The sequence below is a fragment of the Rhincodon typus genome, chromosome 31 (genome assembly GCF_021869965.1).
Source record: "Rhincodon typus isolate 14 chromosome 31, sRhiTyp1.1, whole genome shotgun sequence".
Lineage (NCBI taxonomy): Eukaryota > Metazoa > Chordata > Chondrichthyes > Orectolobiformes > Rhincodontidae > Rhincodon > Rhincodon typus.
The window spans coordinates 18278988-18299558 of NC_063362.1; the positions used below are offsets into that span (position 1 = coordinate 18278988).

Below are 20571 nucleotides of genomic sequence, written 5' to 3' on the forward strand. Positions count from 1 at the left end.
GGTGCACCAATGGCCACATAGAAAGCTACCGTGCAGGCCAGTCACAAATAGTTCCCTTAAGGTGCTGCATATGTATAACTGCATTAAAAAGTTTAAAGGTATTGCATATTCAAATGAACCGAAAAGAAGTTAGAACGTTTTGCTCAGGACATCCCCAAGGCTTTACAGGTAATTATGCATTTTTGGAGTCGAGGTACTGCTGTAAAGGGTGACAGCAACCAATCTGCACTTTTCAAGTTTGGGAAACAACAAATTGATAATGATCTTATAATGCGCTTTTGTTATGTTGATTTTCAGGGACATTGGGAATAACTATCCCTTTCTTCTCTTAAAAATTGCTATGGGATCTTTTACATGTACCTTCGGAGACTGGTTTGAAGTCCCTTCCAAAAGACGGCATTCCCAATAATGCCGTGGTTCCTCAAAAATGCACTGAAGGGTCAGCTAGATTTTATCATCATAATAAATAACTTCCTGAACCGTAGGCAAGAGTGGATGAAATCATTTAAATGTCATTCAGTTTTCTTCCAGATCTACATAAAAATGACTATCTTGAAATTGTTGCATTTCCCTGCAATCTCCGAGTATGATTTTACCATAAATAAAACAGGACCATATTTGACTGTTAAGCTTTCCAATAAAGAAAATTTATAAAGGAATTTCTCTCCATCCTGCCTCTGTTCCTTATCTTAACGGAGTGACGAAAGATACTTGACATTATTATGAATGACAACCCTTGGCGATATGACGTCAGCATGAAAAGGATAAAAGTCTCCGAAGCCGACAGAGAAGACAATTCCAAAGATCGAGCGAAGGAGAAAAGAACGAAAGAGAAAACACGGGAAATCCATCGGACAGTACAAAGATGAGCCCAAACACAGTTTACTACTGGGGACTCCTGGTACTCTTCCTTATCCAAGTTCAAGCCAGACCCAGACCACAGAACAGTCTCCAGGTAAGAAGAAACACTCCTGCTTCACTATAGGCTGTAATAATCGCTTTCCTTAGCGTTCAACCTTGAGCTAAATTAAATGGACAGTGTACCAATTGTTCATTGGCAATCCACTAACCAGGTCTGCGTGTTTCTATGAAATATCTTTAAAATTTGCCACAAGAGATTTCTTCAACTGTGGTACACTGGTATGGTGTAGTGATAATAACACCGCATAGTAATCGGTCAGTTTAGTACTTGACGTAGTTTGCATTGTACACGGATTGGCACTGATCAGCACAAGAGCTGACAAAAACACGAAAGCAACGTAACACCCAAACCAATGTGAGAAAGTTGCCAGTTACTTATTCGGTGTTGTCAATATTCAACGCAAAACTGCTTGTATAACCTTACGTGTAGGAGAACACACTTATCACGTGTTTGGTGGTCTCCTTCAAAATAACTGAATTAAAAACGTTCGTAATATAACCGTGGATCTCTCGATGCCACTAATTATTCAATATCCTATCACGTCAGAGATGCTGATCAATCGTTTTCAGTGAAAACAAAACCACGACCAGAATTTGACCTACAATCATTATCCATCCTCAACATATTAGTGAATACTACATGCTGCACGAGTTCAACTACTTCAGCCTCCTTGTGAATCCATCACTAGCTTCAGCAGTCTCTAGAATCCCTTTCCCTACAGTCTGTTAACAGAACCAGATTCCTACACTGGTGCATTCATTGAATGCACCAAGATCACCTGTTCTTTTTCAAGAGTTCGCTTTTTTTGGTCATCGCTAAGTGGGATTACGGTCTGTTTGAAACTAAAGTTTTCGTAGACGGTCATCTTTAAGCCCCATGCCGCGATACCTCATGCGTGTTATGTATTTGTGTGAGACATACTCAAAGACCAACCACGCAATGAGCAAATAAGACTCAACTTGATCATCAACTGATAACAATACCCATTTCATGGTGATTTTCAACCGAATTTGAATATATTATTGTTTGTGATAATTTCTAAATGTAATGCTCCCAGGAATCATGAATTTACAATGAATCGATCAAAAGGTCATAATCAACACATATGTGTCATTTCAATTCTGCATTCCATCTCAACGTAAAATATTCCTAAATTATACTTGTGTTCCTTAAAGAAATACTTCGAAGGATTATAAATTTAACCCTCTCCCGCGCCTTTCATTTGCAGACTTTGTCCAAGCTGTTGCAGAGACAGGTTGAGCACTATCTGTTACAAGAAGATTTAGAGGACAGAGCAGACGAGACATCTCCGGTTGGCATCTCATTCGACCTGCAAAATGGCCAGCGTAGCTGGAACCAGAACTTGCAGGACCACGGAAACCAATACAGAGTTCCTGATGGTTCCCTTATACAACTCCTCAGTGACATTGCCAACAGTCCCTTGAGATTAAAGACTAGAAGCAAGAAGGGGTCAACAGGAGGATGTTTTGGAGTGAAATTGGATAGAATTGGTGCAATGAGTGACTTGGGATGCTGACCATTTAACTGGAGGTAAGAGATTTCTAGCTAGACAGTAACACCGACTGATGTCTGCCACAGTGATATTTTGGAAACTCCATTTTCATCAACAATTTTCACTGAAGGATATAAATTGCAGCTATAAAACACTACTTGGGTCGACATCATTACAGGCTTACCAAAAAGACTTGGACATATTCATCACATGCAAATTAAAATTAGCTGGGCAGTTTATCAATAGAGCCTCATACATTGAACAGAGCGGTACCACGGCAGGAATAACGTAGAAATAGTGTTTCTGTTTTGTTTTCAGGGACTCAGGCTATATCTAGATTTCCAATGATCTGCAAATCAGGGAAGTCAGCAATTAATGGATTATCTTCCACCATATTTACTTACAACTTAACTGATATATTAAAAAATGCGGAGCATAACGTTTGTCGACTGAATTTAGTTGTTGTCAAAGACTCTAAATTATCACATGAAAATTATTAAACCGAATTAATTTTAAAAAGGACGTTTCAATAAAGATTTCTATTTTGTGTATTAGAATCAAATCATTCCGTAACTGGGTTTCAAGTTTGAATGTTCAAACGATCCTTTGATTACTTCTGAAAAGCTGTCTATACAAATCAGTTCCTACTATCTCTATACACAAATCAAAGTCATTTTCTCCTTTCTTTCCCCCAGGGCTTCGCTGACAGTGCCGGACAGCAAGGACAACCTAACTATGGCTCTATCCACGTTTCAAAGTTTGCTTCAATTAAAGCTGTTTCGACTTGTGTTCCACAAAGTCCAAGCGTTGAATTCTAGTGATTCACTGTAGAATGTTTACAAGTTCATTTACTAGTAACCGTACTTAATAGGATGATGTAAACGCTATCAATTTTATAATTACTGGATGAAAAGGTATTTATATTAATTTAAGAGAAACATTTATTTATAAACTTTTGTCTCTTTTCCGTATTCATGTATTTGCTGTGATGCGAATGACTGTACAATTTATCTGGGAATGTTAAATAGGTTCTTTGTTTGAAATACTACTGGAAATATATTATTTTATACTCTTCTACCGCTGATGAAATTTGTTTCACAATAGCCTCAGAACTGTAAAATAAGTAATATATTTTATCCCCTTTTAGTATCGCTTTATTTAGTGGTATATTAAAGACACTGAAAAGCTCCCTTGTTTGGCGAAGGTGGTGCGTTAAAGAGCAATGGTACGCCTCCATGTCATCCATTGCTGAGCGGGTATGTAATAGAAACACAAAGCATTGTAAATCGCAGAATTAGACAACCTATCGTTCGCATCAACGTTCATGTTAGAAGTGATAATGTACTCATTCCAGAGTAGTGAGATTTTTGTTGTTTTAACATTCCTCATTACTAGAGTCAAATAAAACGAAATTGCAGCATGAGATATGAATGATCCTTTAATCCAACATTGCTTCAATCACCAATGGCGTTCTTTTGTGTACGGTAATAATGAGAAAAGAGAGCTGAATTGTTCAGCCCCAAGGACCGGGGTGCCGGAGACCGTAAACAGCCCCTTTTGGCAACATTGGAAGCAGAATGCTCCTCATGTACTCCAACTCTCGAAATGTGTATCTACATCGGATATTAGCAAAAAACGAAGTATGCAGCACGTTCCCACACTGTGGGAGTCCAACAGAAAAAGGTAGTGTTGGTTCATAGCAAGACAGCGAGTATTTTTTTTAATGTAGGGAGGCAGGCGCGCAGCAGCTACCAAGCTATTGTGGTTGACCAGGAAACTCCCTCGTTCTATTCGGCAGAGGCATATCGGGAAGATCTACACCCTCGACAATCCACCGCATTATTATACACCTTCCCGTGCTGGGACTGGAGTGCGAGCTGATGAGCCAGAGGTAGGGCCTACCAGTCTGCCACGAGACCTCGTTAGTCGGCTGCTCATTGTCACTTAGACTCTTACTTTACTGCATTATTAGAAAGGTGGAAAATAACTTTTCGCAGTCACCAAATTATTTTTTTCTTTCACACATAAATGATTAGGGTTAGGATTAGTAGGGAAAGAAAACGGGTATCAACTAAATTGGGTGCCAATAAAGGTATGTTTCGTAACTTGGAGCATTATCGTTGATGTAATTTATGATCTCGGCCCCATCCGCTCGAAAAAAAATGTCCACACTATGAAAACTTAAGGGCTGATAGCATTGATCTAGAATTTTGTGTCCAGTCAGATCTGCAAACACAATGTAGTCCCTACCTTACTCCAGCTTCAAATGTTCCTGATAGCCATTCAAAATACCAAAGAAATAGCGTCTGCAATGCCTGATGTTCGAAATTTTGGTGCTCTTCTGAAATTAATTGAAACTCCCTGGGAAGGCCCAACGTTCAGCCTTAGCACTATAGGAGGGCTTTCTTCATGCGAGCTGGTGAGCAGGACCTAAGCCAGGAAACAGTATGACTCAGGGGTGTTACCAACTGGGCCAAACTAATAACCATAAAGGCCATCCACTACACAGAATTGAATATGTAAGAGTGGACACCATTAAGGCAGATATTTAATGGAAAGGCATCTATGTCAATTTGAACACCAATTTCTCACCAATTAAACCTGCCTTTTAATGTGAAAATAACCCAACAATGTGAACAAACTGGTTAGTAACTTGGAAACATCGAAAATAGGAGTAGCAGTAGACCAAACGGCCCATCAAGCCTGCTGTACCATTCAATTTGATCATGGCTGATCCTTAATCACAATGCTATTCTCAAGTGCTCTCCCCATACTCCTTGACACCAATATGTCTAGAAATATACCTGTTTCTTTCTTAAATATATTCAGTGACTTTGTTTCCACAGCTTTATGTGATGGAGCATTCCACAGGTTCACTACTCTGAGTGAAGAGATGTCTCTTCATAAATGGCCTACCCCATAGCCTGAGACCTTTGTGCTAAACCATCCAGCCAGAAGAAATATCATCCCTGCATTAAGCCCTTCCAGCCTGTCAGAATTATATACCTAAGAATTAAATCTCCTCTTATTTTTCTAAACTCCAATTAATGCAGGCTTAGACAATCCAGTCTTGCCTCATACTACAATCCTGCTATCCCATGAATCAGTCTGGTGACCTTCACTCCACTCACCCTATGGGAAATGTATCCTTTCTTGAGTAAGGAGACCAAAACTGTACAGAATACACCAGGTGTGGTCTCACCAGTGCAGTAAGACATCCTTGCTGTTTTACTCAAATCCTCTTGCAATGAAGACCAACATGCCATTTGGCTTCCTAACTGTTAACTGCACTTACATGCTTGGTTTCAGTGACTGATATACAAAGACACTCAGGTCCCTTTCTATATCAACATTTTCCAATTTGACACATTTTAAATAATACTGTAATTCTACTTTTCCTACCAAAGTGGATTACTTCATACTTATCCACATTCTATTTCACCTACCATGTATTCACCCACTCACTCAACTTGTTTAAATTGCCTTGAAGCCTTTTAAATCCTTCTCACCACCCACGATCCTATCTTATTCTGTGTTGCCAAGCAAACTTGAAAGTATAACAGCTGATTCTCTCATCCAAACCATTGATATATAATGCGAATAGCTGGGGCCCAAACACTTATCCCTGCAGAATCCCACTAGTCACCATCTTCCACTCTGCAAAAACTTTGTTATTATTACTCTGTTTCCAGTCTGCTGCCCAATTATCAACTCCTGTGATTTAATTTTGCACATTCATCTAATTTTTTTATTCACTTGTGAACATGGGTATAACTGGCTGCACCAGAAATTATTGCCCTTTCCTAGTTGATAAGGTTATTGCGAACTGCCTTCTTGAATTGCTGCAGTTCGCGTGCTGTAGATAGACCCACAATGCCATGAGGGAGGGAATTCCAGGATTTTGACCCAATGTTACTGAAGGAACAGTGATCTATTTCCAAGTATCTGTATGGGAACACAGCGCTGTTAACATTATTACACTCTTATGTGGGACTTTATCAAAATCTAAATACACCATATCCACTGATTCTCCCTTACCTATTTAAATAATTGTGGCCTCAAATAGCTCAAGTAGGTTTGTCAAACATGACATCCTTTTCTTTGGCTAATCCTATTAATATTTTCTAAGTGTCCTATTATCAAATCCTTTATAATAAACTCTACAATGTTCCCTATTACTGACATTACTCTAATAGGTCTGGCTTCTCCCTCCCTCTCTTATTAAATAGTATAGTTACATTTCTACCCTTTACTCTACTGAGAAAGCACAAGAATCTACAATTTCTTCAAGTCCTCTTTGGACACACGAAAGGTGCCAGAAGACTGGAGTATAGTTAATATGCTGAGACTGTAATGCCTTATGCTAAACCCTACAGGGAACTATAGGCCAGTGAGTCTAATATCAGTGGTTAGGGAAACTATTGCATAAAATTCTGACAGAATGAACTACCAATTGAAGAGGTAAAGATTAATCAAGATAGCATGGTTTTGTCCAGGGATCATGTCTCATGGGTTTGATTGAATTTCTCATGATGTGACTAGATGCATGGATAAGCATAGTGCAATGGGTGTAGTCTAAATTGACTGCAATAAGGCTTTTGATAAGATCTTGCATGGAAGACTGATCAAGAAGGTAAAAGCTCATGGGATCCTGGGCAATTTGGTAAATTGGATTCAAAAGTGACTTGATGGCAGGAGGCAGAGGGTAAAAGTCAAGGGTTTTTTTTTGACTGGAATTGTGTATGCCATGGCAGGGTTTGGTGCTAGGTCTCTTGCTGTTTGTAGTGCACATTAATGATATAGATATTAATGTAGGAGATTCAATCAGTAAATTCACAGATTACATGAAAATTGGTAGTGTGACTAATAGCGAGGAAGGAAGCTTTAGGTTACAGGATGATACAGATGGGTTGGTCAGATGGACAGAACAATGGAAGATGGAACTTAGTTCTTACAAGTGTAAGCTGATACAATTTGAGAGGATTAACAGGACAAGGAAGTACATGATGAATGGTAAGACCTACGAAGTGTAGAGGATCAATGGGACCTTGGTGTGCATGATCATAGATCCTTGAAGGCAACAGGTCAGGTGGAGAAGGTGATTAAGAAGGCAAATGGGATACATGCCTTTATTAGTTGAGGCATTGAATACAAAAGCAGGGAAGTTGATATGGCTGTTTAAATGTCTAAACTTGAGTACTGTGTGCAGTTCTGGTTGCCACACGATAGGATTTGTTTGCTCTACAGAAAGTTCAGAGGAGATCCACCATAGTGCTACTGGGGCTGGAGCATATCAGCTTTGAAGAGAGACCAGATAGTTGGGGTTGTTTTCCTTTGAGCAGAGAAGGTTGAGGGGGAACTAATTGAAATGCATACAATTATTAGGGGTATACATAGGGTAGATAGAAATAAACCTTTTCCCTTAGCAGATCAATAACCAGCGAGTAGAGATTTAAGGGAAACATGGAAACAGAGAGAGAATAGGAATAGGAGTCGACCATTCAGCCCTTTGAGCCTGGTCCACCATTCAATATGATCAAAGCCAATCATACAACTCAGTATCCAGTTCCTACTCTCTTCCCACACACTTTGATCCCTTTAGCCAGAACAGCTATATGTAGCCCACTTGAAAATATGCTACTTTTTAGCCTCAACTACCTTGTGTGGCAGACAAGTTTGCACACTCATCACTCTGGGTGAATAAAATTCTTCTCATCTCAGTCCTAAACGACCTACTCCATATTCTTAGACTGTGATCCTCTAGTTCTCCTTGGTCATTGGAAACATCATAACAGTGCCTACTCCTGTTAGAATTCTAAAGATTTCTATGAGAATCCACTTCATTCTTCATAAACACCTGTGAATATAGTCCTAACCAATCCAGTCTCTCTTCATTTGTCAATCCTGCCATCCCAGAAATCAGTCTGGTAAATCTTCAAAACACTCCCTCCACTGCCAGAACATTCTTCCTCTGATGAGGAGACCAAAACTGCACACAATACTACAGGTGTGGTTGCACCACTGCCCTTTACAAGTGCAGTAAGATATCCCTGTACCTGTACTTGAGTTCTCTCCCTATGAAGGCCAACTTACCATTTGCATGCTTACTTTTAGTGGCTGGTGTACAACATCAGCAGGCCTCTTTGCAACTTCCCCTCTCAGAGAACTTTCGAACACTTTGATGCAGAAGGATCTGGGTATCCTTATGCATGAATTGTAGAAAACTAGCATGCAGGTACAGTAGGTAATAAAGAAGTCAATGGAATTTTGACATTTATTGCTAAAGGGATAGAGTATTAAAGTAAGGAGGTATTGCCTTAACTGGACAAGGCATAAGCGAGACTGCATGCAATTATGGTCTCTTCACTTGAGCAGGGTGTGGTCTTAAGAGTCATACAGCACGAAAACATATCCTTTGGTCCAACTCATCCATGCTGACCAAGTTTGGCAAACTAGTCTAGTCCCACTTGCTTGTGTTTGGTCCATATCCCTCTAAACCTTTCCTAATGATGAGCCTATACAAATGTCTTTTAAATGTTGTAACTGTACCTGCATCTACCACTTCCTTTAGCATTTCATTCCACATACAAACCAACCTCTGTCTGAAAGAGTTGCCCCTCAGGTCCCTTTTAAATCTTTCTCCTCTCGCCTTAAAAATATGCTGCCCAATTTTGAACTACCCCACCCCTAGGGAAAAGACCTTTGCTATCCACCTTGACTATGACCCTCATGATTTTATAAACCTCCCTCCATAAATTCACCTCTCAACCTCCTATCACTCCAGTTAGAAAAAGTCCTAATCTATTCATATGACTCAAACCCTCCAGTCCCAGCAACATCATGATAAATTTTCTGAACCCTCTCCACTTTCGTTATGTCCATCCTATAGCAGGTGACCATTACTGTACACAGTACTCCAAATGTGGTCTCACCAATGCCTGTACAACCTCAACATGACATCCGAACTCTTATATTCAATGGTCTGAGCAATGAAGGCAAGCTTTGTAAACACCTTCTTAACCAACCTGTCTACCTGTAATGCAACTTTCAAACAGCTATGTACCTGAACCCTTCGGTCTCTCTGTTCGACAGCACTACCCAGGGCCCTACCATTAACTGTACAAGTCATGCCCTTGTTTCTTTCACCAAAATGCAATAGCTCGCATTTATCCGAATTAAATTCTATCAACCACTCCTCAGCCCATTGGCCCAATTGATCAAGATCCCTTTGTAATCTTGGATAACCTTCTTCAATGTCCACCAACGTTGGTGAAATCCGCAAACATACTAAACATGCATTATAAATTCTCATCCAAATCGATTAAACAAATGACAAACAAAAGTGGACCCAGCATCAAGCTCTGCAGAACACCATCTGTCACAGGCCTCAAGTCCGAAAACAGTCCTCCACCACAATCCCCTCTCTCTTACCGTCAAGCCAATTTTGTATCTAATTGGCAAGCTCTCCCTATGTGATCTAACTTTGCTAAGTAGTCTACAATGCACAATTTTGTCAAAGACTTTCCTAAAGTCCATGTAGATAATGTCTACAGCTCCATCTTAAATCTTCTCTAAACATCTTGCCTTTCACCTTTTGACCGAATGAAACAGAATCAGCATATAGGAATAATGCCTGATAAATCTACTGGAATTCTTTGAAGGTATAACTAATGGAGTTGGTGAGGGGGAGTTATTACATGTGGTTTACTTGGACTTTCATAAGGCTTTCGATAAGGGCTCATACAAGAGATTTGCATGTTAAATTAAAGTGCATGGAATTGGGGATTGTGTACAGACATGGAGAGAATGTTTTCACCCAGAAAGTGGCAGGAACCGGAAGTCACTGACTGAAAGGGTGGTAGAAGCAGTAACTATCACAGCATTTAAAATGTTTTAGGCAATTACTTGAATCACCACAGTATACAAGGCTCTGGGCCAAGTACTGGTAAGTGGGACTTGAGTAGGTGGGTGCTTGATAACTGGTGCTGTCATGGGTGATTGACCAAAGGGCACGTTTTGTTCTGTAAAACTCTATGGCAATCAAACACACTCAATATTACCAAGGCCATTTCCTTGTATCCTGGAATGTAGATATCAAGCCCTGTGGGTATTATTGGCTTTCAGTCCCATCAATTTCTCTCATACTTTAATTCTAATTTTCTTCAAATCCTCCTGCTCATTAGACTCTTTCTGCATTTCTGGAAGGTTATTTGTGTCTTCTTCCATGAAGACAGAAGTAAATTCGTTGTTTAATTATTCTCCTACTTCCTTGTTCTCCATTACCAATTCTCCCATTTTGAATCGCAAAGAATCTACATTTGTCATCATTTTTTTCACGTACTTATAGAACCTTTACAATCTGTCTTTATGTTCTTTGCTACTTTGCTTTCATACTCCATTTTCCCTCTAAATCATTCTCTTGATCCTCCTTTGATAAACTCTAAACTGCTCATAATCCTTAACTCTTTTGATGATGTTTGGCCCAAGGCTGTAATGAGGTCAGAAGCTGAGCAGAACCCAAACTGGGCATCAGTGAGCAGGTTATTGCTGAGCAGGCGCTGCTTCACAGCAAATTGATGACACCTTCCATCAGTTTACTGATGATCGAGCGGAGGCTGGTGGGCTGGTAATTAGCTGGGTTGGATTTGTCCTGCTTTTTGTGTACAGGACATTCTTGGGCCAGTGTTATAGCTGTACTAAGCTTGGCATGGGAGCAGTAAGTTCTGCAGCACTGGTCTTCTGTACTATTCCAGAAGATTGTCAGGGCCAATGCCTTTGCAGTATCCAGTGCCTCCAACTTTTTTTTGATATCACATGGAATGAATCGAATTGGCTGAAGACTGGTATCTGTAACAATGGGGACCACTGGAGGAGGCCAACATGGATTATCCACACAACACTTCTGGCTGAAGATTGCTGCAAATGCTTCAGGCTTATCTTTTGCACTTATGCATTGGGCTCTTCGATTATTAAGATGGAGATATTTGCAATGCTTCCTCCTCCAACGAGTTGTTTAAGTGACCAACACTACTCACAACTGGATGTGGCAGGATTGCAGGGCTTAGATCTGATCCTTTAGTTGTGGGATTGCATAGCTCTATCACTTTCCATCATATTATGATCATGCTTCCCTGAAGGACCCCAACACAATCAGATTATTAATTAAATCTTTCCCATTGCCAGTCTGGGCTAGCCTGTTCCCTAGTTGATTCTTCAACATATTAGTCTTTTAAAAAATCATCTTATATCCATTCCAGGAATTCACCCTGTATTTTTACTAATGCAGTTTGTTCTGTCTATATTTCAGTTAAAGACACCCATGATTACTGTAGCAATTTGTTACACGCTTCTCCAATTTCCTGTTTAATGCTGTCCTCTATTTACCACCACTATTTGGAGGCCAATAGATAGCATCCACTAGCGAGTTCTGCCTTTTGTTGCATCTTAACACCAAGTAGACTGAATCTACATCTAGATTTTCTAGCCATTATCCCTTCTCACTGCTGCACTGATTTCATCCTTTACTTATAATGTCACCCAACCTCCTTTTTGTTTGTGCCTGTCCTTACTAAATATTCAGTTCCCAGTCTTGGCCACTCTGCAGCAATTTCTCCATCATCATAATTGACATCTATTTGCACTGTTAATTAATCTAATTGTGAATGTTCTATGCATTCAGATACTGAACTTACATATTGTCTTTATAACATTTTAATTTTTTGTATTGTGGCATAATTTGCTGCAGCCCTGGTTTCCTCTGCCTTCCACATTATCTTCAATATTTGTATCTTTATTTTCCTCTTGTGTTCTTTATTCTTTCATGAGATGTGGGCATCGGTGGCAAGCTAGCATTTGTTGCCAATCCTTAATCATCCTGGAACTGAGTGGCTTGTTCATTTCAGAGGATAGGTAAAAGTGAACCACATTATTATGAGTGTGGAGTCACATGTAGACCAGACAAGGTCAGCACTGCAGATTTCCTTCCCTAAAGGATATTAGTGAGCCAGACAATATCTCTGACAATCAATGATTATGTCATGGTCACCATTACTGAGACTTGCCTTCAATTCCAGGTTTATTTATTTAATTTAAATTCCACTGGCTATTGTTACAGAATTTAAACCCATGTCTCCAGAAAATTAGCCTGAGTGTCTGGATTACTAGCTCAGTGACATAACTACTAAGCCACCATCTCTCCATTCGAGTTCCCATCCCACCAGTTTAAACTTTCCCCATCAGATTAGCAAAGGCCCTAGCAAGGATATTGATCTTGGTCCTGCTGGGGTGTAATCTGTCCAGGTTGTACAGGTCCTAACTTCCTCAGAATCGATCCTGATGCTTCAGGAATCTCCTCCTTCCTACACCATATCTCCCAGATTTGTTAAAGCTCAACAATCTGGATTAAGCAACTGATGGTGAGCAAACCTGGCACATAACTTTTGACTGAGAATATTAGAATTTAGAATGTTATTGGGCCCTCTGTCAGGCTGATATCACAGAAGTCATGCAAAATCTTTAGCTTGACATAGGTGGAAGGCTGGTTATTAGGCCAAACACTGGCACATCCAAGATTTGGTATCTGCCAAAGGTTACACAGCAGCAGCAGATTGTGCTAAGGTTCCTAACCTTTCCACAGGTGAAACCACAGTTAGAATGTATGTGGCATTTGTACATGCTGTGGTCAAAAAGATAGCAACAATACATTCAAGTTGTGTGTTCACCAGGAACTACAGGAGGAGTCTCTGACATCAGCTTCTCACTAATGGAGGTCACAAATTGTTAAATGACTAATAGACAATTAATCACTACCGGTATGTGTGGTATGTGTGTTTGATGGTGTTGGGGTGGGTGTATCTAACTGAGTATTGGGTTACAGTTGCTTTCAAGCATCTGTTATTGGAATGCTTGCAACAAGTCATGTTGGAATTGGCTCTCTGATCCTTTTCCCATGCAAATCCAAGACTCACGGGAGACACCTTATGGCCATTTTTCTGACAAATAGAGGTAGACCTATCTTGGGTTTCCACTCTTCCGTCTTGCAAGATGCTTTCTTTGCGTAATGTGATACTGTAAGAGAGCATGTGGGGGCTTCTCAGTAACCTGTTTTAAGAGGCTGTATAAGCAGGGTAATGGATCCCAGTACGCGAAAGACCTCGCGCTGAGGAAATGTAGAGAAGGGTTAGATTCAGGGGACGTTTGTTGACACAGGTTTTATGTAACGGGGTAATACGCTTGTTCAAAGATTTTTACAATGAGCCTCCTGAAGTAAAGTGAAATAAATGACTCATATGGCTTGGCGTCTCTCTTGCCCAAATAGTTTATGTTTTTAATTGTTCACTTGTGAACCGCCAGATTGAACAGATCTCATCAAGCACTGAAAAACACTTGGTCGGGGTGCAATTCAAAACCATAACAAGAAATATAAAAGCATAATAGAACGGATGCTGGAAATCTGAAATAAATTCGGAAAATGCTACAAATGCTCAGCAGTCTGACAGCACCCGTGGAGAGAAAAACCGTTTCATTTTTGCGGACTTAGGTCAGATCAAAACAAGGGGAAAGTGAACGTCAACCATGACAGATAGACAATTTTCATGGCGGCGTAAAAGTTTGACACAATTTACCAGCGTCAAGTTAGTATGATTATCAATCCCGACCCCAGAACCCACACAAAAGCAGACGCAACTCCTTCCACGCTAATTAGTTTTAAACTAGGCAAGCATTCATTTTCATGGCGCAATTTTAAATTGTGGGCGATGTTATCACACGGGCCATTCAATTCGACCGAAAGGGGAATTGGGCAAGTGATGTAATGGGAGGCTAATTCCTAGTGTCGTAGCGTCATAGAATCCCTACAATGCGGAAACAGACCATTCAGTCCACCGTCCCTCCGAAGGATAGCCCACCTCCCGATCAGTATAGGCTCTAATGCACGCAAGTGTGCGCATCTCCCGCACGGGGAAATTTAGCCATTCCACCTAACTACCCATCTTTGGGCTGTGGGAGGAAACCTGAACACCTGGAGAACGTGCAAACTCCACACACACTCACCCGATGGAGGAATCTAAACACTGAACCCTGGCGCTGCAAGACAATAATACTAAGCACTGAGCCACCATTCCGCCCTAGGGTCATACAGGTCTACAGCACAGAAAAAGGCCTTTCGGCCTATAGAATCTGCTCTGGTCAAAAATAGTCAATAAACTGCTCTAATCCCATTTTCTAGCACTTAGCTTATAGCCTTACATGCCTTGACATGGCAAGTATACACCCAAATGCTTCTTAAACGTTATGAGGGCTTCTGCCTCTACCACATTACAGGCAGTAATTCCTCTGGGTGAGAAAAAAATCTCACATCCTCTATCGTACCTCATGCCCCTTACCATAGATCTATGCTCCCTGGTCATTGATTCCTCCACCAAAAATTTCTTTTCTTGCCTGTCCATGCCCCTCATAATATTATACACCTCAATTATGCTCCCACTCAACCCTCTCCCCACGGCCTCTGTTCCGAGGAAAACAACCTCAGACTGTCCAATCTCTCTTCATAACTAAAACTCTCCAAACCAGGCAACATCCGGGTAAATCTCCTCAGCATCCTCTCCAGTGCAATGACATCCCTGCTATAATGTGGATTCCAGAACTGCAACAATACTTTAACGTCCCCTTTACATTGTCGTTAAATGTCCTGCAATTAAAGGGTTTATTTATTGATCAAGTCTAACAATCGCATCCTGGCGGCTTTCAGTCTATACCAAAGGATAGCCACCTGCATGGCTCCCAAAAACGATCCAACAGACAAAATCATATAGAAGTATGTGCATTGACATGTCCAACAGAGGAGAAAGCTTTATTTCAGAGTTTATTAACCAGATTAGTAGTTTTGGCTACATGAAAACAGCTTCAAATCCAATGGAACGTAGCTGCGAAATAACAATTGCCAGGCGGGGTGGGCATTTATTGTTGAAGTCTGTTAATATTTATTTTTCGCAAGGAATATACTGCAGGTCCAGGGCGTAACCCTCATGCGTTCTGCCGATCGCTTCGATTGAAGGCCCAAGGAAACCTAAAAAAAATACAAAAACGTCTTCTATACATTTTCTTGTGGTTTCCGCTGCACTTTCCGGGATGGATCATCAGGAAAATCTTTTCGGAAATTCATAGTTTTCGGTGCTTAAATCATGTTTGGAGCATTCAAGGAAACTTAGCCATCAAATTGTGGAACAATCAATAAAACTTTTGTTTCCTTAACTTTAGTGATATGCTAAATCACTAAAAACACGTCCAATTGATGTCATGAGTGCTAGATTAAATATTCCTTGATTGGATAAATGCTGAAATTTACATGAGATCCGAAACATCAGTGGGTAGATTTCGAGCCATCTGTAGTTTCAACCTCTACTCCACCTTCATCCAACTTGTTTCGCAACCATCCGAGAGAAAGGGGGATGCTCTGTGTATAGCCTTAAAAAGCACAAGTTACAGAAGGGCCACATTACCCACCTGTTTTAATACAAATTGGAAGCCACGATTTTTGCCTAGCAGAGTTATTTGCATGAGGTTGTCTGATATATAAAAAAGTCCAATACCTTTCAACCATTGGACACCCAGTCTGAAACTTTTGTGTCCAGGAGAATACAACAGTTTACAGAGTCTTCCATTTTTGAAAACATGTCAGCTAACTGAGTAGAATCAGTGAGAAAAAGTTGGTAACAAGCATTTATTAAAATGGAAATATCGTGCGTTTCAACACAAAATTGTCCGGAATGAATAATAAAACAGTACGAATAATTAGAAAATATTCAGTAGATCAAGCAGACAGTTCTGGTTTTGTTTTTTATTTCAGATTTCCAGCATCCGCAGTACTTTGCCTTTGCATTAAAGTATAAATTGTGTTCTCCTATTGATGCAGGTGACACATGAAATTGACCAGGCACATTCCAACACGTCTCCAATCTTTCAGTGAAACAGTGCAAGAATCTCATGTTTTCCATACATTTACTTAAAATGCACAAACGTGCGTTATTAACGGGATCGGTATGAGTTTCTAATGGCAGCATTCCAAGTTGTTAATGCTGAGTAAAATCGAAAATCAAACAAGTATAGTTCTAAATAGTTTGAGATTTACTTGACCGCCATTTGATAGCAATTAACAATAACATGGGATACTGGAGACAGGGCAGAAGCAACCAGTATTTGTCTGGTTCGACCATCCAATTATCTCCTGTCAGATAGCTGACAGTTCTATAGAACTTCCCGCATTCTACAGTGTAATCTGCTATGCAATGACACAACCCCTAAAGAATTCCACGCAGCCATGGGCTGTGGCTTCCAGTGTCATTTCTTTAAAAGGTTACAGTTTTTGTAAGGATGTTCACTGTCACATCTCATAGCCATGCGACTTTATTAACTTCTCACAGATTCAGCGTACGTGTAAACTGAATGAAATCCGGCGTGTAACCCATATTTCATGTCTCCTCAAATCATGCTTCCATCATGATACCATTTCACTAAAAGACTGAGTTTTTGTTGTTGTTCTGCTTCCAATCAGTCAGTGCGTCGCTAACAACGAACAAATTCAAAACCTATACATGCAAAGTATTAGAGTTCTTACTTTGCAATACCTGCGGACGCATAAAAGCGCTTCACAGCCAATAAGCACGCATTTTGTAGTCACTGTTATTATGCATTAGTGGCAGTTGCCAATGTATTTACATAAAAGTCGTATTTAAAATGCTTAAACTATCAATGACCCCCTCAGTCACGGCACGAGATGTAACAGACTTGCTACATGTCAGTATTGGAATCTGATTCTTTCTGAGCAAGGTAACTGTTAAAATGTCACTTTCCTTGTATCCACTTAATGCAGAGAATATTTCTCACAGATTTGTCGCTTCTACCGGTGCCATTCAGACTACTACATCAGATAGTGGAAGATGTTTACTGGATATACCGTGTTGTTTTTTGAAATATGCAGAAAATGTAGTGATTTAAAGTCATGTTTTATGTTGTGAATATTAATTAAGAGATTATTATAATCAACTGCTTTATTGTTAAAGCAGTTAATTACAAAATGGGAAATTCCTCGCTGTCTTTTTACAGATCCCTGTACCAGTTATTCCTGAGTTAATCTTACTGAGCAGTTTATTTTAATGTAAAAAGCCAACTGTTAGGTCAGGACATAATTGGACAATGCGATGGTTGCATTCATTTCACTGCACTTAGAAACCCAAAGATAACAAATACTTTCCAATGACTTGAAAACTAATTAATTTCAAACTATTTAAAATATTAATTCTTGTCGTCAGAATGGCTTCATGTGAGCAACTGAGGTTATATAGGTTAAAAATAATCCATCCCATAATTAAATCATATCAGTTAATGAACAAATGAAACTTTGCCATGTGTCCACTTATCTGAGGGAAGTGACGGAATGAGATGATTTAATTAATATTTGGGATCATGTTCACTGGAATGACGTCAGCCAAAATGAAAATAAAAGACCCAGAGTCTAAGCACAGAAGCAGGCTGTGAAGGAGGAGGCAGGTGAAGAAGCTAATCATTCGAGAAGAGTGGTTCAATTTTAAATTCAGAGATGAGCGGACAAACGAGTTTCTACTGCGGGCTCTTGCTTGTGCTCCTGATCCAAGCCCAAGCCAGACCAAGATCAGATGATAGCATTCAGGTAAGTGGAGAAGTTAATGGAAGGACGACATATTCGCTTGTAGTAGGTAGGTTACAACTGAAAAAGTAAGCAATAGCTGCTGAATTAGACCAATTGCTGCAGTGGTCTCAGACCACTTCGGTATTGTTGACCCGCTAGGAGTAGACACAGTCGAGGTCAGTAATGTATTTTACCCTTCATTGTCTTCGGTTAATAATCAGGTAACACAACGTTTTAACTGTTTACTTGACAATGCGTGAGTGAATTGAAGCGCAGAAGAGCTATCGTCGATGGGGGCCAGCGACTAGCATTCGTATGACTAACCAACAATAGACAGTGAAGGAGTTGGTTTCTAGATGTCACTAACTTGAGCACTATACGGCTTCTTTGCTTCTTTTCTACATTTACTTGACTGATGTTCCAGTGTTTGATGAGCTGTACACTGCACATTCCAATCTTATCGCCATGTTTATTGAATATGTTCGGTGCAAATCCTAAAACCTATCTAATCTATGACTGTGAACAGTTAGATCTGATCCCCAAATCCTATCCATTTATTTTATTTTCAGACCTTATCCAGACTTTTGGAAGATGAATATGGACAGTACTTCCCCTCAGACGAGCTGAACAATGAGGCACAAGATATACCGCCAGCTGCTTCTATTTCCGAATTCAACGCTGACCTGTCCGATTTGGAGCTTCCCTGGGACCGCGAAGCCAGAGAGATGGAGAGGCAATCTACCGAACAGGAAGCAGTCCTGGACCGTGTCCTGAAAGACCTCCGCAATAATTTTCTGCGGAAAAATAATTTAAGGAAGAGAAAAAGTAAGAAATCACGGCCCTGCTTCGGAGCGAAGCTGGACAGAATCGGGGCTATGAGCAATCTGGGCTGTTAGCGGCTTGGTTAGAGGTAAAAACGGTTGAGATAATCATTGCCGATGTCTTTTACAGTTGGAATGGTTCACGTAAACAGTGGAGTACTCAAAGATATAGCATTCAGCCACACACCGCCAGGGAATGATTTAACATTACTAAATACACCTGGAATTAGACTACTTTGGACTGAGCTATTTTTTCTAAAATAGCCCATTAGGCTGGGTAGCAAGTAATTGATAGGCTAGGATCGGAGCTCTCCTACCCCCACATCTTCCCTTTCATCATCAAGTATCCATGGTAAGGGAACAGTGACGGTGTGTTTAGTATAGGCAGTGAAGCTAATTCCTGCACCTTCACCGTACCTTTTTAAACAGTCTTCATATTCCAACTTAGCTCTAGGCTAATTATATACTGAAATAAAAGCAGAAAGTGCTAGAGGAAGTGAAATTCCAAAGAAGAGTCATGGGCTAGAAACGTTAACTCTGTTTTTCTCTCCCCCCCAAACCCCCACCCTCCTCCACACACACACACACACACACACACACACACCCATGCTACCACGCTTGACAGGTTTCTCCAGCATTTTCTCTCTTTACTTCAGATCTCTCCACCTCCCGCAGTATTTTGCTTAATTTTAGGCTGATCTTTGCCCCGGACAGCATCGATCTCTTCGTCTATTGTTAAAATATGTAAGACGGATTGATTTCAGCAAATGAACGCCATCGTGTTCATTTCTCAGACATTCCAAATGTTGAAAATCAACCCGCAAAACCACCTCAAGCTCTGAATTTCAGCACCTTGGACACGTCCACCCGACAATGTCGTCCCCAAGTCTCTGCGCGGCAAAAAAATACCCAAAACTCAATAATTTTAGTGCTTGAGCACCCTTTCCTATGTCCTTGCCCCAACCTCCACACACCAGATAGTGTCACTAAATGGATTGCTACCACAAACAACCCATTGTCAGCCATTAGTGGTACCCGTTAGCAGCTATTAATTCTCCCAGGCTGACCTTTACCGATTCCTTTATCTGCCGAACTGTTCTTCTCTCCCTCTGGGCTCCATCTCCACCCACCGTTTACTTCTTCCCCCATCCCCCAGCCTCAGCATGTATACCAATCTTTTCCTAGCTACAATTAGTTTCGAACAAGGATCACTTGGACCTGAAACATTAACTCTTCTTTCTCTCCATAGATGCTGCCAGACCTGCTGAGCTTTGCCAGCAATTTCAGTTTTTGTCGCTGTATGGCAACTTCATTTACCGACTTTATTCCTGACTATCATTGCCAAATAAAAATCTGTTAACTTAGTTTTGAACATTTTAATTAACATCCCCAGCTTCAATCACTTTTTGAAGTTGTTACAAATCTGCGCTGCCCTAGAATTAAGTTTAGGACTATGCCCTCTTCATCTGGACTCTCCCAAAGAAAATGGTTTCTCTCTTCGCTATGAAGTCTTTTAACCTTAAAGCCTCAATCAGATCACCAATTATTTGTCTATATTGAAAGGAATAAGAGCTTAGTCTATGCAATCTGTCTTCAAATGTTTTAACCCATTTAGGCAAAATACAGTTCTGATGAATCTGTCACCCCCACA

At 40.4% G+C, this 20571-nt stretch overlaps 2 protein-coding genes across 2 annotated transcripts; both read left to right on the plus strand.

Moving 5' to 3' along the window:
* The first annotated feature begins 822 nt into the window (after positions 1-822).
* On the plus strand, positions 823-3226 carry LOC109914606 (C-type natriuretic peptide prohormone-like). Its single transcript, XM_048615297.1, has 3 exons — positions 823-955; positions 2151-2473; positions 3131-3226. Exons 1-2 carry the CDS (start codon positions 866-868, stop codon positions 2457-2459), a joined length of 399 nt encoding a protein of 132 aa, XP_048471254.1. The 5' UTR covers positions 823-865; the 3' UTR covers positions 2460-2473; positions 3131-3226.
* A 14804-nt stretch (positions 3227-18030) lies between these two features.
* LOC109914601 (C-type natriuretic peptide prohormone-like) lies at positions 18031-18995 on the plus strand. The gene is made up of 2 exons (XM_020514211.1): positions 18031-18120; positions 18669-18995. The coding sequence occupies exons 1-2, from the start codon at positions 18031-18033 to the stop codon at positions 18993-18995; spliced, it is 417 nt and encodes a 138-aa protein (XP_020369800.1).
* Positions 18996-20571: the final 1576 nt, after the last annotated feature.

Bases quoted from the DNA above. Each gene is read 5' to 3' on its own strand.
- LOC109914601 (XM_020514211.1), top strand. From the start codon at position 18,031: ATGAGCGGACAAACGAGTTTCTACTGCGGGCTCTTGCTTGTGCTCCTG. The intron at 18,121-18,668 runs GTAAGTGGAGAA...TTTTATTTTCAG, and splicing joins GATCAGATGATAGCATTCAG to ACCTTATCCAGACTTTTGGA.
- LOC109914606 (XM_048615297.1), top strand. From the start codon at position 866: ATGAGCCCAAACACAGTTTACTACTGGGGACTCCTGGTACTCTTCCTT. The intron at 956-2,150 runs GTAAGAAGAAAC...TTTCATTTGCAG, and splicing joins GACCACAGAACAGTCTCCAG to ACTTTGTCCAAGCTGTTGCA.